The sequence below is a fragment of the Balaenoptera acutorostrata genome, chromosome 20 (genome assembly GCF_949987535.1).
Source record: "Balaenoptera acutorostrata chromosome 20, mBalAcu1.1, whole genome shotgun sequence".
NCBI lineage: Eukaryota > Metazoa > Chordata > Mammalia > Artiodactyla > Balaenopteridae > Balaenoptera > Balaenoptera acutorostrata.
In genome coordinates, this window is record NC_080083.1 from 368,963 (window position 1) to 395,029 (window position 26,067).

General features: G+C 58.4%; 1 protein-coding gene across 1 annotated transcript; it reads left to right on the forward strand.

Moving 5' to 3' along the window:
- The first annotated feature begins 12,614 nt into the window (after positions 1-12,614).
- Positions 12,615-22,800, forward strand: NATD1 (N-acetyltransferase domain containing 1). The gene is made up of 3 exons (XM_057536586.1): positions 12,615-12,847; positions 18,867-18,985; positions 20,281-22,800. Exons 1-3 carry the CDS (start codon positions 12,742-12,744, stop codon positions 20,395-20,397), a joined length of 342 nt encoding a protein of 113 aa, XP_057392569.1. The 5' UTR covers positions 12,615-12,741; the 3' UTR covers positions 20,398-22,800.
- The last annotated feature ends 3,267 nt before the right edge of the window (positions 22,801-26,067 follow it).

The following is a 26,067-nucleotide window of genomic DNA, read 5'->3' on the forward strand; positions in this document are numbered from 1 at the left end:
AATGTCAGCTGAGGGAGGGTCCGTTTGGGTCTCTGCTGCGTCCCCAGTGCCTAAAGCCCAGTACACAGTAGGTGCTCAGTTCCTGTTTGTCAATGGGTGCAAGTAGGTGGCTGCTGGTTTTCTGTTCCTGTTCTCATAGGCCTTGCAGTGCTGTCTGACTTCTAACACTATGTGCCTGCATCGATCTAATAAGAATTAGAAGTCACTTGAAGGAACACTTAAAGGCCAGCGTGTCTAGAGTACAGCCCAGGCAGGAGGGGAGGACCGCAGAGTGAGGGCTTGAGGCTACGAGGTCAGCAGGCCCCGGGCGTGGAAAGCCAAAAATGGAATATTTTTAGAAGATCTGGGCTGTCCGGCCTGCCAGCCACCCGCTCAAGAACAAAGACGCAAGTCTCCCCAGAGCCCTGCGGGCCAGACGCCCTCCCACAGCCTCGGCCGTGGTGGCCCTGCGACCCCGCCCAGCGCCGCCCTTCTGCCCTCAGCCTGGTTTCCAGCGGAGCCCGAGTGCGGAGCCAGTCGCGTGGGCACGGGGCCCACGAGGGGCCCGCCAGAGAGGAATCCGGGCCGACCGGCCATCGGACCCCGAGTCGAGCCCCAGATCCATCCTGCATAGTACCCCACGGGGCACTGTGACCAGCGCTTTGCAGCAGAAAATGCTATAAATGTCGACTTTTTTCCACCAGTGTCTCCCTCCGGCTGCCCAGGCCTAGGGCGAGGGTGCGGCCTGGCGCCCTGAGACCGCGGAGCCCCACCGCGAGGAACGTCCTGCTCCCAGACCCTCTCCAGCAGCCGACACGTCGTCCTCTGAAAAGCCAGCGGAGACAGTACAAGTTCAAGTGCTTGACCTTGGAGGGTCACAAACACTCTCGGGTAGAAAGAAGAATTTCCCCCCCTCCCCCCTCGGGCTGCTGGGGGCGGGGTGCCTTGATGCCCAGAGGAAGGAATTCATTTCCTCCCCAGGCCCAGGACTCAGACTGATTCTGACACCTGCTGGGCGGCCCCCAGGATGCCCCAGCTCCTCGGACAAGTGGCTTCCACTGCCCTGGGTCTGGGGGTTACTGTGCTTGGGGCTTAGAGAGCCCAGAGGTGGCAGGAAGGATGCCGGGTCTGGCACAGTCGGAGGTGTCCCTCCACAGGGCTGTTCTGTGAATGACCAGGGCACCAGCTGCATGATGACCTTTTTGTTGGTGGCCGGGCAGGGGCAGGGGAGGAGTGCCCCACGCCGGCCGGGACCACATGCCCCAAGCCTGGCTTCCTCTGCTACTGGTGGGAACACCCGCTTCTGCCAGCTGGTTTGTGCCTTGTTTGAACCACCGGGGAAGTTTGCCCAAAGTTGCAGCCTGGTCCCAGTTGCAAGGGGGGAAGGTAGGAAATACTCCACCAGGCCAGCCATAATGATATCTGGGCCTAAGTTCACAAGGAATGTGTTTATCTTCATGATGCTTTTCTTGTCAAACATTTCTGCAAGAATTATTTGTTGTTTTTTTTAATAAATTTATTTATTTATTTATTTTTAATTTTGGGTGTGTTGGGTCTTTGTTGCTGCGCATGGGCTTTCTCTAGCTGCGGCGAGCGGGGGCTACTCTTCGTTGCGGTGCACGGGCTTCTCATTGCGGTGGCTTCTCTTGGTGCGGAGCACGGGCTCTAAGTGCACGGGCTTCAGTAGTTGTAGCACGCGGGCTTCAGTAGTTGTGGCTCACGGGCTCAGTAGTTGTGGCTTGTGGGCTCTACAGCACAGGCTCAGTAGTTGTGGCGCATGGGCTTAGTTGCTCCGTGGCATGTGGGATCTTCCCGGACCAGGGCTCGAACCCGTGTCTCCTGCACTGGCAGGCGGATTCTTAACCACTGCGCCAGCAGGGAAGTCCCAAGAATTATTTGTTATTTTTAATATAAATTAAATATATAGTATTTGAATATGTTTAAAAAGTCAGTTAATGTAATTATATTATTTTGATATTTTAATGTAAACAAGCAAAATAGCATCATTATTTTTGACTCTGTTCTTTACAACTAAATCCTGCCTCTTACATGCAGCCTTCCTGGATTACCCAAATTGATCCTCATGAGACTTGACACCACCTAATGACCCAAGACTCTACTCCAGTGCTGTCAGGGACTGGGTGTATGTAGTGGTTTGGGGGAAGCAGATGGTCATGGCCAATGTCCCCTGATTCTAATCCAGCCCCGTAGTTTCACAGGGAAGGGGTAAACAGTGGCTCTAGGGTTTGACCCTGGGCCGAGTTCCAAGACAGCACCACCTCCGCAGCCCCCAGCCCCTCAGAGGTCCCAGCAGAAATGTGTTGAGAAAGGAATAACATCAGAGATGGGGAAAGTCACAAAATCCCCTCCTGCTTATCTCCTGCTGCATTCCAACCTCCCTAAACTCACTGGTGTTAAACAACTATTTTACGATGCTGTCTCTGTCCCACGATGTCTGGGGCCTCCGCTGGATTCATCCGGAGGCCCTTCATTTCCATTCATTTCCAAGTCTGGCACTTGGGCTGGGAGGACTCCAGGGCTGGAGCCCCTCCACGCAGCCTCCGTCTCTGGCCAGGGCTTCCTCACACGGGGTGGATGGAGGGTGGAAGCTGCATAATCCTTTCTGCTAGTGTTGCTGCTGCCTGACTCTATGGGCCAAAGCAACCCGCCCAGTTTTAAGGGGCGGAGACATCGACCCTGCCCCACCATGAGTGGAATGACAGAGAACTTGCAGCCATTTTTCAAAACCTCCACACTCCTTCTGCAGTTCGTCATGGGCAGTGACCATTCACAGAGCTACCTACCGCACTTCCCAGCGTGACAGCGTGACTCATAGGGCAGGGCGCCAGGGGGACTTCCTCCTCCAGTGAGGAGGCTGGAGCAAGTCCATGTGGGACAGGAGTGGGGCTGGAAGGTGCGGACGGGATCTGAGAAAGACCCGGAAGCCTTAGTGGCTGGTAGGAAGAGGGTGGAGGCCAGGGTTACGGGGAGGCTCGAAGCCTCCTCCAGGGCCTGGAGGAGGGTGTCAGTCATCAAATAAAATGGGGTGGGGCAGTAGGTGTGGGAAGAGAAGATAGTGAGTTTGGTGGGAACACGTTGGACTGAAGATTTGACGGCCACCTCATCTTTGCAGGCTGAGCGCCAGCACCACCTTCCCCAGGAAGCCCTCCCCACTGCTCCAGGTGGAATTACTGCTCCCTCCTCTGGGCTCCCGAAAGCCCTGTTCTGCCCTCATCACACCGGCTCGGAGTCCTCAGTCCCAGGACGGTGCATCTTTGGGGCCCCAGCCGCATCCAGGGCAGGAGAAAGGCACCTACAGGCTGAGGGACCTCGCAGCACCAGGAAGAAGAATATCCCTCAAAGGGCTGCCAGAAGCCTCGCTAGGGTGGAATTCCAGCTCTTCCCTCACTAGTGTGTGACCCCAGGCGAGTGAAGGGATCTCTGAACTGCTCTGAGCCTCAGTTTCCTCCTCTGTAAAGTGGGTATATTAATGGTCTTCACTCTTAAGAGTCAGGGTGAGGATTAGAATGTGCCCAGCCCACAATCAGCGCTTCAGTGAGGCTGGGCTCAGAAACCAGCCCCCTCCTGAGGTCAGTCAGGAACAGGCCTAGGATCTGGGCCAACTCAGTGGCCACCTAGGGTCTTGAGCTGGATGCCAGGCCCCTCCCTCAGGGGTGCCCGGTGTAACCCAAAGGCCACAAGGGAAGGGCTGGTGGGAGGCGCTCCCCCAAGAACTCGTGGGCGGGCAGCAGATTTAGAAAAGGGGGGTTTGTCACCTGACCCCCAAGTTACTCAAAACAGCACTGAGGTGGGGACACTTCAGGGGGTGGAATCAGAGGTGGCCTCCCGAGGAGGGAGAAATTTCAGTTCGAAATTCAAGCAGTGATAAGACATAGAGTGAAAAGTGTCCCCGGCTCTGTCCCCCGACGCCCGGGTGCCCCCCGGGGATGTAGCCCGTGTGCATCTTTGCGGGGCAAGGCAGCCTCTGTTCTCCACACACTGTCCCTTTGTGACGCAACGTCCCAAGGCCCCGAGTGTCCTTTCAGCTCAGCGTGGGGAGAGCACCTGTCCTCGTCGCAGCGGCCGGCCGACAGAGCGTCCACAGGGTGACTCTCCCCGCAAGGCACTCAGTAGTCCCCTGCTGACAGGCATTCGGGTGCCGTCTGGTCTTCTGCGCTGACAATGAATGTCTTCGTGCAAACACCATTTCCCACCCGCATGAGCGTATCCGAGGAAGACAGTCCCGAGGGGGCGGCTGGAAAGGGCACACGCTCCTCATGTAGCCAGACGTGGCGACCTTGCCCTCCGCACTCTGGGGCCAGCAGAGGCTCTGAGCCAGCCATGTCCACGGGGAAGGGTCTACTGAATAGGGGGTGCTCGGGTCGGGAGGGCAGCCGGGAAGCAGCCCGGCACAGACAAGGGTACAGAGACGGGGAGGGGGGTCACAATGAGCTTGAAGGGAGAAGGGAAGTGGGGAGTCATGGGTGAAGTGGGGGTGGCGTGACTGACTTCCCACGGGTACCGTGACGGTCAGTGAGGTGCACGCCACCCTCACCCAGTTGGGGCAGGCCCCACAGAAGGGACAAGAAGCCATGGGTTCAGCCTGGCCCAGCAGTCAAGCACTCAGGCTGAGGGGACAGGGTACCTGGGCTCAAATCCTACTCTGCCACTGATTTATTGAGTCACTTGGTCTCTCTCAGCCTCAGTTTCCTCATCTGTAAAATGGGACCATAACAGCTACTCCCTGGAGGGAGATCACTCACGCAGAGACAGGTGCTCAGTAGTCCCTGTCTGCTTCCGCTGGCCCTCCGCTCAGCCTGGGGGGACGTCTGCCAAGTGACAGGGCTGCCGATGACACGCCCAGGGCACGAGAGCCAGGGTCTCCGCAGCACCCCTTCTGGGCTGTGGGCTCTGGGCAGCCACACTGGCTCCTCGAGCCTCCCCTGTCTCGTCTGGCACATGGGACTTGGGCCCTGGGTGCTGTGAGGAGGCTCGAATGAGGGGCGTGTCTGTGCATGCCGGCACGAGGAGTGTGGGCTGGAGATGGGAGGGATGTGGCTCTGTCCTGCGGGCAGAGTGGGGCAGGTGGGGCGAGGCCATCTCTGCAGCCTCCTCTGGGCCCAGCCAAGCGGCCAGGGCCAGCTGGATGGTTTTGATAAGTGAACACGTAAACAACAAACAACACAGACGTCCTGGGCTCCAGCGGAGGCTGGGCCCCCTCAGGGAGTTCCAGCAAAGGGGACCTGGGGGCATGGGGTTCGGGCAACCTTGTTGCAGGTGCCACGAGGAGTTTGGGCAGAGAGGTGTGAGGTCTTATTCCATCCACGGGACAAAATAGAGTGATAAATAACAGTAGTAAAAAGAATAATAATGATAAGAGTACCCACTTACTTAGTGTTTATGGTGTTATTTAATCCTCAAAACAACCCTGAGAGAAAATATTTGCAAAACACATCTCTGATAAAGGGCTTGTAGCCAGAATATACAAAGAATTCTTACAAGTCAATCATAAGAAAACAAACAACCCAATAAAAAATGTGCAAAAGGCCTGAACAGACGCCTGACCAAGGAAGCTATCCAGACAGCAAACAAGATGATGAAAAGATGCTTTCACCACCAGTCACCAGGGATGCAAACTGAGACCACGGAAAGAGTCCATTGCACCCCTGTTAGGACGGCTAAGATTTTGTTTTATACAAAGATGTTTAAAAATTGAAGTCTAGTTGATTTACAATGTTGTGTTAATTACTGCTGTACAGCAAAACGATACACTTACACATTTATATATATTTTTTCATACTCTTTGCCATTATGGTTTTTCATAGGATATTGAATATAGTTCTCTGTGCTCTACAGTAGGACCTTGTTGTTTATCCATCCTATATATAAAAGCTTACATCTGCTACAAACATGTTGGCAATCTCCTATAAAATCAAATCTATACCTACCTACGACCCAGCCGTTCTACTCCTAAGAGAAATGAAAACCTACACAGACACACACAAAAAACTTGTATGTAAGTATTAATAGCAGCTTTATTCATTATAACTAAATCCTGGAAAGACCCCAAATGCCCATAGAACTTGCGAATGGACAGACGAATGTGGTCAATCCGTCAATGGGCGACTCCTCAGAAACAAAGAAACGAACTCCAGATATGGGAACAACACGGTGCGTCCCAAGGGCGTTGAGTCCGAGACGCCAGACCTAAAAGGTGACACTTGGCAGGATTCCCTTTGAATGCCATTGTGGAAAAGGCAAAACTAGACACAAGACAGAGCCTTGGCTGCCAGGGCGGGGGCGGTGGGTTAACCGCAAAGGAGCTCAAGGGAACTTGTGATAAAGGAAATGATGCTTGTGGTGGTCGTTGCATAACTGTATACATTTGCCAAAAACTGTCAAACACACTTAAATGGTGAATTTTGTTGTATGCAAATTATATCTTATTAAAGCTGGAGGGGGGTGGAGGGAAGCCTGTCTTCCCTTCCTGTTGGGCCGTCCCTGCTCTGTTACAGATGAGGAAACCGGGGCTCAGAAGGTGCCGGGATGGCTCCGAGGCTTGTGGCGAACGCTGACCTGAGGGGGTGTGGATAGGCTGGCAGAGAGGCCGCTGGGAAAGCCTCAGGTGGAGCCAGGGCTGCGGGAGCCAAGGCTGTGGAGGGAAGGGCTCAGGCCCAGCGCAGCCTGCGGGAAGGCTGCTGGAGATGCTGAGATTTCAAGGACGCAGGGCAGAGGGACATGTGACAGCACCAGTGTGCACAGGGCAGTGGGCAGGAGCCTTCTCACCCGAAGCTGTGGCTCAGAGAGGTCAGGTGAGTCCCCCAGGTCACACAGCAAAGCCGGTGACAGAGCCGGACCTGCCAACTCCAAAGCTAGTGTCCTTGCTCTGGGGACAGAGGGAAACCGGGAGGCCTGAGGCCTTTGATGAACAGCCCAGTCCGTTCACTTCTCTCTGGGCCTCAGCTCCCACCTCCATGAAGTGGGGGGAGAGAGACGAAGGCCTGGAAAGCGCTGCCTGGGCCCCGTCCCCACGTGGCCGACACCTGCTCTCACGCTGGGTGGGGAAACCAATCAGGAAGGTAGGTCAGCGGCCAGAGGGGACACTCCCTCCTCCCTGGGCCTCAGTTTCCCCGGCTCGTGGGAGCAAACTGGCTAAATGACAGGTGGAAAACTGGGGGCCGCAGTTAGCACCTGCACACATTCTGCTTTACGTCCATGCCTGCCTTTTCCCCCCTTTCCCCTCCAATTTGTATTATGCAAAGTTTAAAGCACACAGGAAGTAACAGCCTGGGCCAGCCATGTTCCCGCGGAGCCGCTGGGCTCTCTCGCTGGCATAACCTTTCTCTGAGCCCTTCAGCGTGTGTCCCTGGAGGACAAATACATTCTCCTCATAACCACAACACGATTACCCCACCTAAGAAAAAAGCCATCATGCCACAGACACCTAACATACAGCCCACATCCAAGTACCCCATTAACCCCGCATGTTTTTTATGGCTGATTATTTTTTCAAACCAGGATCTGACAAGATTCACATATTCTACTTGGTTTTATCTCTTTTTTCCCACAATTTTTTTTTTTTTTGGCCGCGCTGAGTGGCATGTGGGATCTTAGTTCCCCGACCAGGGATCGAACCCGTGCTTCCACTGCAGTGGAAGCATGGAGTCCTAACCACTGGACCGCCAAGGAAGTCCCCACATTTTTAATTTAAAAAAATTTACATCTCCAGAAAAATGGCCTGAATCCTGCAATGAGCATGCAGACGGACTTTATTTGCCAGATCCTCTGTCTCTCGCCGCTAACCATTTAAGAGTAAGCAGCAGCCGCGTGTAATTGTGCAGTTAATCAGTTGCCATCATTTAAGCATTAGGAGGCCTCACTTCATTTTTTTCTTTCCAGCTCCTACTGAAACATCAGAAGACCCGGCCAGGTTTCCCACGTGAGCTGTCAGCCCCAGTCGGGGAGGCAGGGCAGGAAGCCCCACTTTGCCACACTCCGCACTGCCCCCTTTTGCCTAGCATCCGCCTGCCTTCCCAGTCCCTGCACCATAGCAGGCCTGGGCCCGCCCCCATTGCACTGTCGACCCCGATCTACCCCAAGGGCCTCAGGACCTCGGGCTGTCTCGGGAGGCTCCTTGGTCAGGCCTGCCCGGCGGCCCGTCCCGTCCTCCGCCTGGAATGTCAGCCCTGGACTCAGCCTCCCCGGGTTTGAGCCCTGGCTCCACCGCCTCCCCCCAGAGAGCTTCAGCAGCACACTGCTCTCGCTCGATGGATCCTGGCTCCACACGGGGGGGGGGAGAGAGAAAATGAGGCCTTGCCCGGGAAGCACCCAGCGCACACTCAGTGCAGTGACAGCTTGGCGCCTGACCCAACGGCCCAGTGACAGGGGGCCCGCTCAGAGGATCATTGTCTCCTTAAGATGGAAGAGCCGCAGTTGCGACAGAAGCTGTATTTAGAAATGACTCAAGTGCCCGACAATAAAGGGCCGTGGGGCGGGGGGGGGCTGCCAGGGCCTTGTCATCTGCTACTGACGTCATGGTGTCCACTCAGAGGATGACCACACACTGGGCGGAGGGCGGGTCCTTGACACGTGCTGGTGCCGACCGGGCTGCAGGGCCTATGGTTCAGTGACAGGCTTCGCTGTGGGTTTATATGCTAACTTTGGGGTTCAAATGGGAAGAAAGAATATACATTTGTATTTACCTGGGTTTATGTGTGGAAAACTGGAAAAATTCATAACAAGTGAGAACGCTTCCCTCTGTGAGGCGGGGGAGGATGGGGAAGGTGGGAGAGGGAGGTTGAGTGTCCCCTGGGGCTTGTGTACATTTTGTTTTAGTTTTGGAAACGTGTGAATATATTGCATAATCAAAAATTAAATATAAGAATATTCTTAAAGAATGATTCTGTGGTTTCCTATATATTAACAAAGGAACTTGCTCACAGTATACTGTTAAATGGGAAAAAAGACTACAAAACAGTGACTATGAGTCCACTTGTGCTGGAGGAAACACTCTACCTGTGTGTAAAGAGCTCACATGAACAGTTCTGGTGCCTTATTTGCCGATTTCCCAGACTCTAGAACCGGGGCACTTGCTCCACACAAGGAAGGAAGGAATGACGTCACAGGAGGAGAAGCCACCCAGGAGGACACGCCACGCCGGCCGTGGACCTCGGAGGGGCTCGGTCTCCTGGATATTTTCCTGATTATTCGGAAGATTGTAAGTCAGGTCCCTCGTGCATCCACTCAGGCAGGAAGGACAGGAGAGGCTCTGTCCCAGGGTGGAGGCGGGGAGGGGGGCGCAGGGCCGGACGGTGAGCTCCCCGGGGAGGATGTGGGGCTGGTGAGCAGCACGGGGTCGGGGGTCATAAAAGTGCTTTACAACTGGGTTGTGATGGCAGCTGCACGGGGTACACATTTGTCAAAACTATAAAAAGGGGTAATTTTTGCTATATGTAAACACTACCTAAAATGTTTTTTGATAAAAGAAAAAAACACAGAAACAAACACCACAGCCACGATGGGTACGCTGGGCTTCATTTTATAATTCTCTCTACTTAACATATGTGTTTGAAATTTTCCAATATTAAAAAACAAACAAACAGGAGCCGGTCCCCGCGCGCGGTGCGCTTCCCTGAGCTGTGGGACGTGCACCCGGGACTCGGCTCAGACACTTGCAAAACAAACAAACAAACAAACAAACAAAAAACCTAAGATCCCTGGTCTGCTCAGAACCCTCTCACGGCCCCTCCTGGCTCAGAATAAAAGCTGAAGACGCCACATGGCCTCAGTTCTTTAAATCCACCCCAGGGTCTTTGCACTGGCTGTTCCCTCTGCCTGGACCAGGCTCCCTCACCTCCTTCAAGACTTTCATTAAAAAAGCCCGGTCTGTAGAGGTCTGTCCTCGATACTCCCTCTGAAACCTCTCCAAAGGCACCTCCTCCCCTCTCCCCCACTGAGTCTCCCTGGGCTCTTGTCTCAGTGAGACGGACCACGGATTTATTTCCTTCTTGGTGCCTCTCCCTCCCCTAGAATGTCAGCTCCTGAAGGGCAAGGAGTTTGGTCTGTTTGTTCACTGGGTGCCCCTACAATAGTGACTGGCACATAGTAGGTGCTCAATAAATATTTGCTAAATGAATTAATGGCTGACTGAATAAATGATACCCTATACACAATGCATGGGACCCGGTCTCTGTGTGGCCCCACCAAGGCTTGGCCATTGGGGCTTTCATGACCCAGGGCCCATCTCCCCAGGACTGCTGGGACCCAGCTTTGCTTTCTAACTTTGGGGGGGCGGTGGTCACAGGTTCATTCAGGAGACCCTCCCCAAGGCTCCTCCGTGACCAGCATGCTTTGGGGTTGAAAGATAGAGGCAAGTCCTTTCAACTCTGTAAAGACTGATTACTTGCTTTATTCTTTGATTGATCCACTGCCTGTTCCACAAAGGATTTCCGCAAGGTTTAAAGACCCCAACAAGATAATAGACATTTAAAACTAGGACAGAAAGAAGGGAATCAAAAACAGGGAGGATCCTGGGCGCTTATGGTGGACCTGGTGTGCCCTCGGCCCTGCCAGGAATCTCCCCTGGGCCCAGGAGGGCTGAGGAGCTTCGATGAGGGCCTTCCAAGGGAGGTGATGCTTGCACAGCAGCGCATGCCAAGGCCCAGCATGGGAAACAGCAGAGCCAGTTGATGGAATTTCCAGAAACTTGTTCTGGCTTCCCCACACCGCTCAAGTTCTTTGGAGACAAAGAAATCACCTGAGACACACACAGGGTTATGTCTTGCTCAGGATTGCAGCCAGCCCTGACTCAGCTCAAGTCAAGACCCCCTCTGACCCCAGGATCCTTTTTTATCTCCTTGTACGTGATGACTCACTCCTTAGCCTTGTTTCATTTCCAAACTCTGTGACACAATACACACTTATTTTTTTTTTAATCTGCTAGGATAGGATATTCTCAATAAATGTATCTGACAAAGGACTAATAACCAGACAATAAAAAGAACTCCAAAAAAAAAAAAAAAACTTAAACAGGCACTTCACAAAAGTAGATATCCAAACGGTCAAGGAGTGGATGAAAAAGGTTCAACGTCATGGGTCATCAGGTGAAAGCAAACTTAAGCCAGTGAGCGACGACTTCACACTCATCAGATGGCTAGAACTAAAGGGACTGACAGCACCAAACATAACTCTCAAAATTGTTGGCAGGAGTGTAAAAATGGTACAACCACTTGGGAAAAAGTCCTGGCAAGTCCTCATAAAACTCAAGGTACACTGACTATAAGACGCAGCCACCTGCGAGGAACACCATGTTCAAGAATGTCCACAGTACGTTTATTCATAACAGTCAAAATCCAAAAACAACCCAAATGCCCATCAACAGCAGGCGGATAAATTGTGGAATATGTATACAATGGAATACTATTCAGTGATGAAAAAGATACAACCACAAGGATTAACCTCACACATAAAATGTTGAAAAAAAGAAACTGGACCCTGAAAGCGCATACTATATGATGCTGTTTACATGAAGTTCTAGGAAAAGCAAATTAGTCAAGGGTTGGGGCACTGGCTGGAAGGGGGAAACACAAGGGTCGGGTATCTGGTATTGGGCAGTCGTCACGTGGGAGTGACGTCATGCTTACACCTTCGTTAACGAACTAGTAGAACTTGCAGTCACCTGACTCGGTGGGCTGCTTCTGATCTGAGCAAAGCTGGGGGGGGAGGGGTTGTCCAGTCCCCTTTCAAAAAAGTAGTCTGGTCCTCACACCCCCAGTCCTGTGTGTCCTCAAGCAAGTCCCTGGCCCTCTTGGGACTCAGTCCCCCCACCCGCCCCCCCTCGAGTGGCTCCAGGGATCTCTAAGGCACTTCCCACGCTGCTGCCTCTGGGGTAGAGGGGGCATTTCACCGGATCCAAAGCAAGCAAGGTGACCTCGCAGGTCTCCCCAGGCCCCTGTCCTCCCGGTGACAAGGGGTTAAGCGCACCTACTTCCCAGGATTCGCTGGGGCTTTGCTGAGCGCAGGCACACAGCAAGCGCTTAATAAGTGGTGGCTGCGAGGAACTTCCCTGCTGGCGCAGTGGTTAAGAATCTGCCTGCCAATGCAGGGGACACGGGTTCAAGCCCTGGTCCGGGAAGATCCCACATGCCGTGGAGCAACTGAGCCCGTGCACTACAACTACTGAGCCTGTGCTCTAGAGCCCGTGAGCCACAACTACTGAGCCTGTAAGCCACAACTACTGAAGCCCGCGTGCCTAGAGCCCATGCTCCGCAGCAAGAGAAGCCACCGCAATGAGAAACCCGCGCACCCCAAAAGTAGCCCCCGCTCGCCACAACTAGAGAAAGCCCGCGGGCAGCAACGAAGACCCAGCGCAGCGAAAACTAAATAAATTTAGAAAAAAACAAGTGGTGGCTGCGAGGGGACGGTGAGAATTGCCCTACAGGTCGTCACGTGTCTTTGAGAAGGGGTCTGTGGGGGCCCCAGAGTCTCCTGCCGGCTGAGGCCAGAGGCCCAAGGGCCCTGGCGCGAAGCTGTGAGCGGCGCGGCGCCTTTAAGAGCCAAAAGGAATGCACCAAAACAGAGCGGCCGCGCGCTCACTGGCCGCGCGCTGCACGTGACCGCACAGCTGATTTCCTGCCCCCCCTTTTTGTTGCTGCCGCCGCCGAGTGTCAGTTTCTGCGCCGCCGCCTGCGGTCGGCCCACGGTGCGGGTCCGCGCGCCTCTCGCGGAGCCCGCCGCGCGCCCGCAGCCCAGGTCCCAGCGCCCATGGCGCACTCGCCGGCCGCCGTGCCGCCGGGCGCGCCGGAGCAGGGCTGCCCCATCCGCGTGGAGCACGACCGTAGGCGCCGCCAGTTCACTGTCCGGCTTAACGGTAACGCGGGGCCCGGCCCGCCCCCGCCTTTTGTCTGCGCGCCGCGGGGCTGGGGGCGCACTCGCGGGCCGGGTGGAGGCTGGCTGCCGGGAGAGTCGAGCCCGCGCCGGGCGCCCGGGGTGGAGAGGGCCCCGGGGAGGCGGAGGCAGGCGCCGGGCAGCTGCGATCCCGCCTCGGCCCCGGGGAACCCGCACCTGCTCGGCCTGGCTGTTTTCCGGGCTGCTGCCGAGGTCCTGGGGAGCCTGGTGAGCCACCACCTCCCCTTTCTCCGGTGTTCAATGGCTTCTGACTGACCCTGGGAACCTTAGCTTTTCTGCACCAAGGGGATTGGAAGAATCCTCTGGGCCGACCCGGGGCTGACAGACAGAGGGGCTTCTGCCTGGGAGGGGCGGGGGGTGTAGAGGGATGGTGTCGCCATCAGACCCCAGAGGCTCTGGGACTTTGGCTAAGTTGCCTCATCTCTGTGCGCGCCAGTTTCTCCGTCTCTGCAATGGGGTTAACACCAGCGCATAACTCCTGGCTGGTGGTAAGGACCAGATGCCCCAGTAAGAGTAAGGTTCAGAACAGCGCCTGCGGCAGGTAGTAAATGTTGGTGAGCATTGACTGGGCATTATTATTATTATTGTTAATTATTATTATTTTGGCCAAGAGGCGCAGCATGCGGGATCTTAGTTCCCCCACCAGGGATTGAACGCGTGCCCCCTGAAGTGGAGGCACTGGAAGTGCGGAGTCTTAACCACTGGACCGCCAGGAAAGTCCCTGGGCATTACTTTTTAAACGAGAAGCAAAGTGAAGTCCTCATTTCCTGTAAAGAAAGGTTCCACCACTTACTAGCCCACACTCCCTCCGCCTAAGAGGTCTGGGGATGGAAAGTGGAATTATGAAATGGAGGAGTGAACTTTCATCCCTGTGTCCCACCCCTTCTGCCTTAATAACTTTTTCTTCCCTCCCAGCTGGGCCCCCTGTGGCAGTGTCCAAGCTGGAAGGGCCCTTATGGGCCACTGTGCCCATCTGTGAGGAGGGAAGAGGAAGGCTTCCTGAGGTGGGGGGGATGTGCAGAGCCCAGATGGGGTCCTACCTGGGCCCACTCCTCCCACCTGCACTTGGACGCCCGGAAGGGGCTGGGGCCTGGAGCGCGGACCGTCCTCAGACTCCCCCTTTGGGCTGTGCTGTGCATTGAGCTGGGCCCAGCACATCGCTGTCACAACACTCTTGTGACCTGGGCATCACCACCGCAGCTCAGGGGAGTAAGCCGAGGCCGGTGCAGGGGAGGAGCGCAGGCCAGAACTCAAACACGTGTCTTTCCACCTGCAGGCATGTCCTTCCGCCGCCATGCTGCCCGCAGTGGCCCGGCTGGCTGGCCGGCCGTGACTCTCTGGGCCCCGCTGCTCTCGTTGGACGAGGCCCCATGGCTTTTCAAATCCTCTTTTTGAGGCTCCAGAGAGGACTTAGATTCCCTTGGGGGGGCTCAGGAGACCCTAGACACTCAGAGGAAGAAGAAAAAGAGAATGTTTGGGGTTTTCCTTCTTTCTTTTGCTAGTGAGTACAGCCAAAGGACACCCCTCTAGACTCGGCTGTGGTCAGAGCTGGACGTGACCCGCCGTCTTTCTAAACTTGCCCCTCTGTTGCCTGCTGCTCGGATGGCTAACTGCAAAGTGGACCGGGGCCCCCAGCCAAGCCCGGGAGTAGCTCCTCGCCCGCCCGCGAGGCGGGGGCTGTGCGGCCGGGCCGGACCTGGTCTGGGTGTATATGGGGGGCGGGGAGTCATCTGTGCCCAAGCCCCCACCCCGCCCCAGCTAGGGAGGGGAACGGCCTGCCGTGGTGTCTCCTGACCTGCAGGCAGGCCCCGGAGGCCAGCTCACTGCACCCGGACCCTGAGAGATGTGGACACTGAGGCCGAGAGGCAGAGCGGCCCTGGGGCTCCAGGTGCGGGTGTGTACCGGCCATCCCCTGGCAGAGCTGGGCTGATGCACCTCCTCCAGGTCTGGGGAGGGAAGAGGTTTGAGCGGCTGTGTGCATTCAGTCCTCAGGAGGCCCCACGCATGCGGAGTCGCTTTATCCTCAGCCTTGTTGGTGGGGGGTGGCGGCGGTGTCCGAACTGCTCTGCCCATTTTACAGAGGAGGAAGCTGAGGCAGGGAAAGTGACTGACGTGCCCAGGGGCTCGCACCTTGGAGGTAGAAGAACTAGGATTCATTCCACAAGTGCTTATTGAACACCTACTGTGTGTTGCGAAATGTTGTTGTAGGTGCTGGGGGCTCCTGGGACCGACCGTCTGGGGGTCAGTGGACGATAAAGTGTAGAGCGTCCTAGAGAGCAAGACTGGTGAGAAATAAGGTCGGGTGTCAGGAAAGGGCTCTTCTTTGTTTGTTTATTTCGGCTGTGCTGAGCGTCATGTGGGATCTTAGTTCCCCCACCAGGGATCGAATCCGTGGCCCCTGCATTGGAAGCGCAGAGTCTTAACCATTGGACCACCAGGGAAGTCCCAAGGGCTGTTGTTTAGAGTCAGGTGTCTGGGAGGGCCGCCCTGCGAAGGAGGCAAGGAAGGGAGCTACGGTGGGAAGGGCACTCCACGTGGAAGGGGCGGCAAGTGCAAAGGCCCTAGGATGCCTGGTGTGTATTGGGAGCAGCAGGGATGGGGGACGGAGAGGCTGCATAGCAGAGGACGTCAACAGGTCTTGGGGGCAGGTGGTGCGGGGCCGTGGAAGGCAGTGTGAGGACTTGGCCTTGACTCCGGGTGAGGTGGGTGCCTGGGAGGGTCCTGAGCAGAGGGCGGGTGGGATGTCCTGGGCTCCCTCTGGCTGCTCTGGGGCAAGACAGGAGCAAGGATGGCTACTGCTCTGGAGCAGGCAGTGTGAGAGGAGGGGAGAAATCCCAGCTCCTGGATGGTTGTTGAAAGAAGCGTGGTTGGGTCTTGCTGATGTGGGCTGTGAGAGAACGCAGGTGCCCAGGCTTGTCTGGTCCCCAGATCCAGGGTCTGAAAAGCTAGTTTGTATCACCAGTGGGGTGAAAGCGCAAAGCCAGAACTGAGCTCCCACCCCTGGGCGGCCCCACCCTTGGCCTTTGCTTTCCCCTCTCAGCCAGTGCCGAGTGTCCCACTTGCTCCAAGAAGGGTCATTTGGGGGTCCTGGAACCCAGCGCCTTCCACATCCTCCCCAGCCCCCACTTTGCAGATGGGAAGACTGAGGCCCTGGGCAGCAGAGGCCTCCTACATTCGGATCCCAGTTCCCGGGCAGGAGGCCCCTGCACGAGACACGTTGTGCCCCCAGGGCACCCTCATGCCGTTCACGTCCTGGGATGCATGCTAGAGCGGGTCCCTGGGCAGGGTGCCTGGGGGGGGATGGGACCAGCTGGGCCTGTGGGTGGGCTTCCTGGGCGGCCCCCAGGGTCTGCCCTCTCACGCTTCCCAGCTCTGAGCCACCAGCACGTGGCCCCTGCCCACACCAGGCTCTGCAGGTGGAGATGCCCAGAGAAGCCAGGCGGCGCCGCCCGCCCTGGGCTCCCTCGCCCACTTGTCCTTGGCCAGCTACCTCCCAGAGGGCGCAGAGGGCCTGGGTTCTGGCTTTGCCTCTGCCTCAGCCTCATCGTCTGTATAACAGGCGTTTTGATCTGCTGGGCCTGCTCTTGGAACTGGTGCAGGCAGGGCGGAGACCGAGGGAAGGGCTCCTCATTTGCCAAGTTGCTTTAACTTTTCTCAAAACCAGTCACAGCCCATGATCTCGACGCGGCTCTCAGGCCCAGGAGGGAAGTAGCGGTTGTCCCAGACCTGGTGAGGTCTGAGGTCTCCTGGCAGAGCTGGGACTGGAAGCCGGGGCCCTGGCTGGCTCCGTGGCCCACAGGTGGCAAGTACTGGCCCAGCCCGGAGAAGGGCCTGGGGTCCAGCCAGGCTGCCACGAGCGGAGACTGTGGGATCCACGGACCCAGATGCCGGGGATGGGGTGGCCGTGGTGCCCAGGGGAGCAGGTCAGGGGGGTCTCCGGCGGGAGGCGCCAGGCAGAGGGAGCACCTGACTGAGGCTGGGTGGACGTGAGGGGCCACGAGGGGGTCCCTGAGCAGAGGATGGACAGGATGTGACTCGGCTTCCACGGGGGGTGCAGGGGCCGGCGGAGGTATGAAGTGGCCAGATTCCGGGCATGTTTTGAAAGCTGTGCCCACGGGCCTGCCGGAGGTCAGAGCAGAGGCTGAGAGACGTATGAGAAGGGCCTCGGGGGGTGGCCGTCTCCAGGCAGCGTGGGGCAGTTGGGGTTGGGTGGCCTCTGCGGTCGCCCTGAGGCCCAGGTGTTGCAGGGCTGTCCGCTGGCGTCCGGCTCCTCCGCAGCCCGGGGAGGTGTGGGGCGGGGACAGGGGTCAGCGTCGTGCCCTTTCCCTCACACGCAGCCCACGTCCGCCCCGTGGCCCGATGCCCTTCTGCTCCTCTCGGCCGCGAGACCCGGGGTCCCCAGACAGCTCCACACGTGCCGCGCTGCGCGATAGCCTCTCAGAGCCTCGGTCTCCCTGTTTGTCGACGGGGCTGTGAGAACCCTGCCCATTTTGTAAGGTTCTCGTGAGGATTGGTGTGCGCAGGGGCTGAGTGCGCCCCACCGGTGTGCGCTGCAGCTGTCCTGTCCTGGTGTCCCCAAGGGCGTGGGGTTGGGCTCTGGGGAGGTACCGGGCGTGCAGGAGCCATGAGCCAGCCTCCAACTCCTGCTGTGCATCTGGCCCAGAGAACAGCAGGAGTTTGTGGGGCAGGTATTTCTTGGGCATCTGCCCCGGGCTGGGTACTGGGGATGTGGTGGTGACCGAGCCCCTGGGACCACCAGGAGCTGGCGGGGTGGGAGGGGCAGAGAACCCCCCAGGCCATCGTGGGATCTGGTCCAACTGTGGCCCCAGTGGTCACACAGGAATGCTGACGGAGGCGATGGGTGAGAGAGTAAACAGGGACCGGGAGCAGGCCGACAAGGGCTCCAGACCCCCACCCCCTCTCCGCAGGGCTGGCCACAGTGCAGAAGCGGAGGTCTGCTCAGTGCCTGTGAAGCCCCCGACGTGGCCTGCTCCCCTGCGTAAACATTCGCCTCGGGGCCTTTGCGTTGGCTGTGCCCTCTGCCCACCCCTCCCCTGCTCTTCCCTCAGACGTCTCCTGCTCCCCAGTTACCCCTCAGCTCAGAGGTTTCCTCCTGGGAGGTCTCCCCTGACCACCCTGGCTAAATGCCCGTCTCCCCTGGCCCAGATTATTTTTTCCTTCATACACTTGAAACTTCCTGAAATAGTAACCCATGGAGTTGTCCTCAGCTCCTGAAACAGTGTCTGGGGCTCAGTGAACTTTTGTCAAGGGGAACAGGTGGCCAGATGGGTGGATGAGATGCCTGGGCAGGTAGATGGGCGGGCAAATGGGGGCCAGATGGGTGGATGGGTGTGTGGTTGGATGGACAGACAGGCGGATGAGGAACTGAAGACTTTGGTTGGAGGAACTCCAGTTAAATGTTTTTCCAGCAGGAAACCAGGGTGGACCAGAGCTCCAGGCCTGAGAGGGCATGAAGGCCAGCTTGCTCTGCCTCCCGTGCCTGGCGTGGCTGTCCTGTGTGCCCTCCTCCTGCCCTTCCCCAGGGTCCGGTGGGCGGTCCTGCTCTCTTGTCTCTTCTGGCTCTGGTTTAGTTGGCGCCTTGCTGAGCTCTGCTCTTCATCCAGCGCTGGGCCTGGGGCTCCCAGACCCTCGGGCAGGTGCTCCGCTGGGGATGCAGAGAGCTGGGCTTTGGGGGGCGCCGGGGGCCCTGGGATGCTGGCTGGAGGGTAGCAGGAAAGGCCCACGCGGGGCTCGGTGTGTTCGGGCGCTGTTCTAAGCATTTTACGGAAATTGCCTCATTTAACCCTCCACACACTCTAATGAGGAACGTTCTGTTACATCCATACTTTATGGACGTGGAACTGAGGCGCAGAGAGGCTGTTCCAGACCCAGCTCCCCAGCCGGGCTCCAAACGCCTGCGCCTCCAAGGCCCAGGCCTCCGTGCCGGCTCGGGCCTCACCCGCCCACCACCCTCCCCACAGGGTGTCACGACCGGGCTGTCCTGCTCTACGAGTACGTGGGCAAGCGGATTGTGGACCTGCAGCACACGGAGGTCCCCGACGCCTACCGCGGGCGCGGCATCGCCAAGCACCTGGCCAAGGTAGGGGCGTGGGGGCTGCCCCCCCACTCAGAGGAGACCACGCCCCGGGGGCCGGGCCCCGCCCTCCCGGGGCTGCGGCTGCCTCGCCCCCTTCCCCTCCTCTCGGGGCCGGGCCCCGCCTCCTCCCGGGGCTGCCGCTGCCTCGCCCCCTTCCCCTCCTCTCGGGCCGGGCCTCGGCCCCCCCCCCCCCCCCCCCGCCACCACACGCACACACCTGCCTGGTGCGGGGAGCTCACTGCCGGACCCCGTGTCTGGCGCGTAGTAGGTGCTCCATGAACCCTTGCTGAACAGGTGGACAGATAGACATTGGAGGGACTTGGCTCTTGCCCCTGCATCCCCAGCCGCTAGGAGAGCAGCTTGGGCTACAAGGGGCTTTGACCTGGAGCAGAGCTCGGCCTTGCGTTCCCCTGACGGCTGCTGGGGCCCAGCCCCTCCCCCTGCTGCCCCGCTGCTCCCTCCGCCCCCTCCCCCCTGGCCCGGGCGGGGGACAGGTGTCTTTCAGCAGCAGCTCGAGCTGGTCTGTGGGCGCACCCCGTTACAAGTGAGGAACCCAGAGTTGCTACCTGGGTAACAGGAGAAGGAATCTGCCAGGGGTGAGGGCGCTTATCTGCAAAATGGGAGAAGAGCCTGGAATCCTGTCACTAGAGGCTCTCGAGTTGAAACCCGGGGTCAGGTGTGGGCCACTGGGGGGGGGGGGGGGTCGGACGGTCAGACGGCCGACCAGGAGCCCAGGCGCCTAGTCGGCCCTCGGCCTTTGTCATCAGACCCTCCAGCTACACCCAGACTGTGCTGTACTGTTTCAGCAAGCGTTCATTGTGCACCAGTGTGTGCAGGGCACTGGGGCAGGGAGGTCACCAGACCCACCAGGACGACAACTGCACGCTGACACCCCCGCCCCCGGCTGCTGCTCTTGGGATCCCTGTGAAAACTGAGTGACCTCTGCCAGGGGCGGAGGGAGCCCCGGGCGCCCTGACCCAGCCCATAGGGGAGGCTCCTGAAGGAGCATCCAGTGAAGAATTAGCGGAGGAGTTTGGTGGGCACCCCGGCTCGCTGTGGAGACGGGCGGGCGGGCTTCTCCCGGGGCGGATCCGATCCTGGCCCCTCTCTTCCCTGCCTTGTTCCTCCGGCAATTCACCAGAGCTTCCTGCCCCGGCTTCCCGACTGTAACGGCGGTGGTGGCAGCACCCTTGGCTCCACCGCAGACCCGAGGGAGAGCCCGGGGCCTGAGGGGCTGGGCCTCTGAGCCGAGGTGCCGCTGGGGGCCCTGACCGCGCTTCTCTCTGCCCGGCTGCCAGGCCGCTCTGGACTTCGTAGTGGAGGAGGACCTGAGGGCCCATGTCACGTGCTGGTACATCCAGAAGTTCGTCAAGGAAAATCCCCTGCCGCAGTACCTGGAGCGCCTGCAGCCGTAGCCCCGGCCCCGCGGGGCCCGAGCCCGCCCACCGGACCCTCCCTCCGGGCCTCGCCCCGGCCTCTGCGTGCTCTCAGGAACCCTGGTCCCCACGGGGACAGACTCAGAGTTATTTTTGTAAGGACGCTCATCTGTGGCCATGGTCCAGCTGCCGTGGGGAACGGGGCCCGGCTGTTCCTGCTCTGCAGACACCGTGAGGGCCCGCAGTCAGGACTGGAACGCGGACAGGGGCGTCCCTCTGGCCTTTCTGGGTTCCACCTGCTGCTCCCCGCTCCGTGATGGGCAGGGGGGCTGATCTGGGGCCCTGCCAACATGCCCAGGCCGGGTACTGTGCGCAGATGAGTAGCCACGAGGAACCTTGTATGCCAACTGCTGGGGGCGTAGGGCCAAGCGCGCACGCGCGCACACGTCTCCTCACTCCTTGCAACGCCCCCACAGCTCTCCAAGAGGCAGGCCCCCCGTGGCTGCCCTCCCCCTTCCAGCCCGAGTATCTTGGGGATCCCCACCCCTCGCTGCGGCTGAGCTTTCTCAGAGAGGGCCCTTCGAGCTGGGGTGGGAGGGAGAAAACCGTCCTCCACGAACCATCCGCACCACCCAAGAGGAAGAAGCAGTTCTGCAGAGGCATTTCCTGTGCAGCCGCCAGACATCGGAGCGTCTTTGCCTTCCTGCGAGCTCGTGGCCCGTCAGGAGTCCTGGGGCCCCGCCCGGACCGGCCTCCCTGGGAACAGCCTGGGGAGCAAGCACTCCAGCACCCTTTGTCCTGTGCGGCCAGCCTTTCTGGGGGCTTCCTCTTGGGGGCTGGTTAGGGCCCAGTGTACCAGCCTCCTCTGCCGTGCTCCCCACAAGGGCTGAATCCACGCCTGCTCTTCTGTGGGGCTGGAGGGGAGCCCAGGAGTCCGGTCCCTCTGGGGCTGAGACGTGAGTGACGCGGCCCCTCCAGGCCTCTGGCTAGGGTGGGCTGGTTGCCCCCGTGACGCCTCCCTTGCCTGACCTCGGCAGGCATTAGCCTGTGTCCTCTTTCCACTCGTCCGCTCCAGTGTTGCACCAAGCCCCCCTCCTCCACTGCAGTGGCCTGGGGCCCCCAAACACCTGTGCACAAATGCCTTCTCACCTGGTGGCGGGAACATCTCCGTCTGCGTGCCTGAAGGCCTGGCAGCCCCAGAGTCGCCGTCCTCAGCATCCCCCACCCTTCCCAGGTCCCAGCCCCCAGGTCCCAGCCCCCCTCTGGCCCCCAGGAATTCCTGAGAGGGCCAAGGGCACCCACCGCACTCCCAGCTCTGTTTGCAAAGGGCTTTTGGGTGAGTCAGGGAGGCCCCTGAGCCTCTACTGTGCTGGCAGGAGGTGGGCTTGGCTGCTGGGTCCCCTCCGAGCCCGGGGGTGTCCCCTTCCCGGTGCAGCATAAGGAAAGAGTGGGCTGTAGGCCTGAGAGTGGACTGACGGGCAGCCCAGGCTCTAAGCCATTTCCCTCTCCAGCACCACCCCCTCCCCGTCCACACATCCCTCCCCAAGTTCAAGCACAGCCTCCGTCATGAGAACTTCTCTCCAGTAGCTCAGCGAGCTGGTGCTGATCCCTCTGCAGCCTTTGGGGCAAGGTGGCCCCGTTCCAGGAGGCGCTGCCCACGGGAGGGTGTCGCAGCGGTGGCGCAGGGGACCCCAGGGCAAGCAGCTTGTGGAGGAGCGGAGGGCTGGGTGGCACCAGGGCCCGCCAACCCCCGGCCCAGCCTGCACCTGTGTTCTAACAGCAGGTGACTCTGGTGCCCAGCCGGCACGCAGACAAAACACTTAGTACTTGAACCAGGGGATGTGCGGTGTCTCCAGGGCCCCTGCAGCGCTGGACCCAGGGACAGCTTGTCCCCAGTTTCTGCAGGTGCGACCCGGGCCTCCTTGCCTCGGGCTGCCTTAAAGTGCCGCTGCTCCCGCTAGAGCCCTCGGCGGCAGCAACGGCCAACTCTCCCAGGTCGGGCCGGGTCCGCTGCAGACCCCTGCCCTGGAGCCCCAGCCCCCTCTGCCAGCATGCCCAACCCCATCCCGCTGTGGCTGGCCTCCCCCCCACCCCGGTGCTACCCTGACTGACTGGCATCCCAGCCTCGGCCCCCAACCCCACCCATCCCGGGACACCTGGGGAACTCTTGCTCAGGAGGCAGGTCACGTGGGCCAGTTTGTGTGCCACTGGCAGGGCAGGGGGACACTCAGAGACCCACCCAGGCCCCCCAGGCAGATCGCCCCCGAGGCCCCGTGCCCTCCTGCCACAGCTGACTTTGTGGGTCTCTCTTTCTCGCCCGGTCGAGACAGGTGGTCACTCACGTGCCTTTCCCACTCAGGACCTGCTGCAGGTGGCGTCTGGGCCAGGGCTGGTCTCCAGACGGATTGCATGACGTACATTTCAATAAAAGGTGTGACCCAGTGCAGCTCCAGGACTGCTTCTGGAAGGGCAGGGGCACTCCCCCACCCCCCACCTCTGCCTCTGCCCCAGCCCCATGACAGTCGGGCTCCACCCAGGTGTGTGTTGGGGGGAGCCCTCAGGTGTGAGGGAGGAGTAAGAGGGCAGACCTGGCAGGTGCTCTGCGTTCCCGCATCCTAACTGGTGGCAGGGGAAGCAAGGCTCTGAGAGGCGCAGGTGGCGTCAGGATCTGGGGGCTTTGCCGGCCCGGTCTGTGCCTCCTCCCAGGTACGGGCCCCTCTGAGGCCACAGTCATGCCCTGGGCAGTGGCTCCCCTCGCTGGGAGCAGCTGGACGGGGTGACCAGGAAGAGGCCATCAGGTCACATCAGCTGCTGCTCTTAGCCCTGTCCCTCTCTCCCCAGGAAGCCTTCCCTTGGAGCTCCTGGCCCAGGGGGCACAGGCCAGGGGCAAGCGTGACTCAGAACACAGACGATGGAGAGCCTCCGGCATGGTGTCCGGAGCCTGAGGACTCCTGGATGGGGCGTGTTCCTCTAGGTCCACCTGGCGGGGGTGGGGCGGGGGTCACATCTCTGCCCCGACGGAGAGGAAGGGGCTCTGCGGTCACCAGGTCGCCAGCCCTCCATCGTGGCCAGCTCAGCTCCCACAGCAGCTCCGTGAGACACCAGGTATTGGGAACCAGAGGCTGGGGGCGGGGGAGGGGGGGTCACAAGGCTGCAGGAAGGCGAGGGGACCAGGACCCACGCCCAGTTCCTGCCCCTTCACGTCCACATCCCGTGGCGGAGACTTCACAGGGCAATTCCCGGGAACACCCCCAGCAACTGCTCTGCAGCAGCCTGGGGTCTAGAAGTAAAACCCAAGTTACCGTCTACCCTGAACCAGAATGAAACGGCGGGGCAGGGACAGGACAGGCCCAGTAAAGGTCCTACCGGGAGGAGGGAGGGCAGGAGCCGGCAGCCGGGGCAGGAGTCGTGGGTGCTGAGTGACCCCTGCCCACCCAGCCCTCCTTATCCTGCTTCCCCGTGGCCACCTCTCAGGAGTCGTCCGCACACTTTCTGCGGCTCTTTCCTGACCACGTGGGTGTGAGTAGGCTTTCATCTGAGCACAACTCGGGGGCCCATGTCCCCTCCAGCCTGCAGAGTCCCCATCCCCAAAGCCGACCACATCCAGCTGTGGAACGGGCAGGACGGGGCCCAGGGCCCCCTCATGTCCCCAGCACTGCTGCAGGGCAGGCTGGGGGTGAGTTCCAGCCATACAAACAAGGAGCCTGCGTTCTGAGGCCTGGATGGGGAGAGAGGAAAACGCACCCCCACTGGGATCTGGATTGGGGGAGGGCTCTTTGCTCACAGCATGGGGCAGGGTCCCCTCAAGGCAGCCTGGCTGCAAGGTGGTCCTGGGAGGTTCAAAGCCTGGAGTTAGATGGCAGGACAGAGCTGCAGGCACAGCATGCAGCCTTTGGGTAAAAGAAAGCAGTTTCTTTTTTCTTTAATTGAGGTATAGTTGATGTACAATATTAAATAAGTTTCAGGTGTTCAAGATAGTGATTCAGCCAGCCTGCCCAGCACCTCCACAAACAATGCCCTGTATTAAATCCCTTCTGTTTGAAATACCTCGGGTGGATTTCTTTTCCTAATTAGACACTGACTAACATAGATAAAACTAGCCCCATTTTACAGTTGAGAAAAGTGACATTCAAAGAGAGGAAACGACTAACCAAAGGCAAACCCAGTACCTCTCCTCTGTCACCCTGGTCCCATTACTGGGTCACAATGCTGTCCCCAGCTCTTCCTTGCACTCTTCATCCAGGCCCCATGCAGATGCCACCTCTTGAAAAGACCTCTAGCCAGGTGTCATCTCCGAGTCATCTATTACATCATCCTGCTTAGTTTCTTGTCAGTATTTATCATTCACTGAAAATACTTAGTTACTTAGTTGTTTATTCCACTGGACTGGAAACTCCATGAGACCAGGAAGTGTTTGTCTTACTAAATGCTGTGCCTCTGGTGCCTGAGAGTACCTGGTACTGACTGTGCACACAATTATTTGCTATAAAAATGAATGAAAAGAGTAGTAAGGGAAGTGGCAGAGATTTCCGAGCACCAGCTAGGACCCACCTTTCCTGCTGGCTGCTTCTCTGCCAGCAATCAGGGCTCTCGGGGCCCACAGGAATTTCAACTCCCACCATTCAGGTTGTGCCCTCAGTGGGAGCTCAGTTACTACACGCTGAGGGAATCAACCTGCCCATGAATCTTCCAGAAGGTGTCTGTGCACTAGCAGTGATGAACAGGTGACATTCTGGGTGTCTCCACTCAAGTCAGCAGACTTCACCCTAAAAAGACCTCTTTTAGGGTGGCAGATGGCCTGTTAGAAGTTAAGTGCAAGAGCAGGGAGATGGGGAGATGGTCCCAGGCCCACAGTTGCTTGAGCACTTTCCTCTGTGCACTAGATCCTGGCCTGACCCTTCCTGAGAGACACCATAGCCTAGCGAAATCTCGGCAACCAGACAGCTTGGGCTCAAATCCTGGCGCATGACTTTAGCGAGTCACTCAGGTAGGTCCTCCTCATTTGCAAAATGAGAATGTGGATAAAAACAGTATCACTTTCACAGGGCTGTTGTGAAGATTTAAGAGTTAATCACTTAAAATAATTAGAACAGGGCTTGGCCTGACTTAAAGGTCAGTTGATTGTTACCTTGTGTGCTGTTCTGAGTTCCTACAGGTGTCACCTTGTGTAATACTCATACTGGTCCTCTGAGGAGAGGTGCTAGTATCACGCCCAGGTTACAAACTGGGAGGCTGAGAAACAGAGGTTATACAAGCAGCCCCAGATCCAGAGCCATGCTTCAAACCCAGCTGTTGTAGAATCCCTAGAAACCCTCTGAATCAGCAAACTGGTCCAGAGAAAACAGATAATCACAAGGCGAGATGGTCATTGTTCGGAGGTCTCTAGCAGTGCCGCACACTGTTACCTGGAGGCGGGATCGTGACCCAACAGGAAGAGCAGGTACTGCTGAAGGATGGTTGGCAGGGAGAGAAAGGCATTTTAGGCACAGCATGGACCGTCTGGGGACCTCCGAACCCTCCGAATCTGCTAACCTGGCTCTGGGCAGGGAAGGGAGGCAGTTGAAGCTGGAGAGGGGAGCAACCTCCACATTATGGAGGTGCTTCTGGGTTGCGTTAAGGAGCTTGAGTTGCATCTTGTAGGTACTGAGGACCCGTGACAGACTATTAAGACTATTGTAGACTGTGAGCCGGAAGGAAATCCTGAGGAAT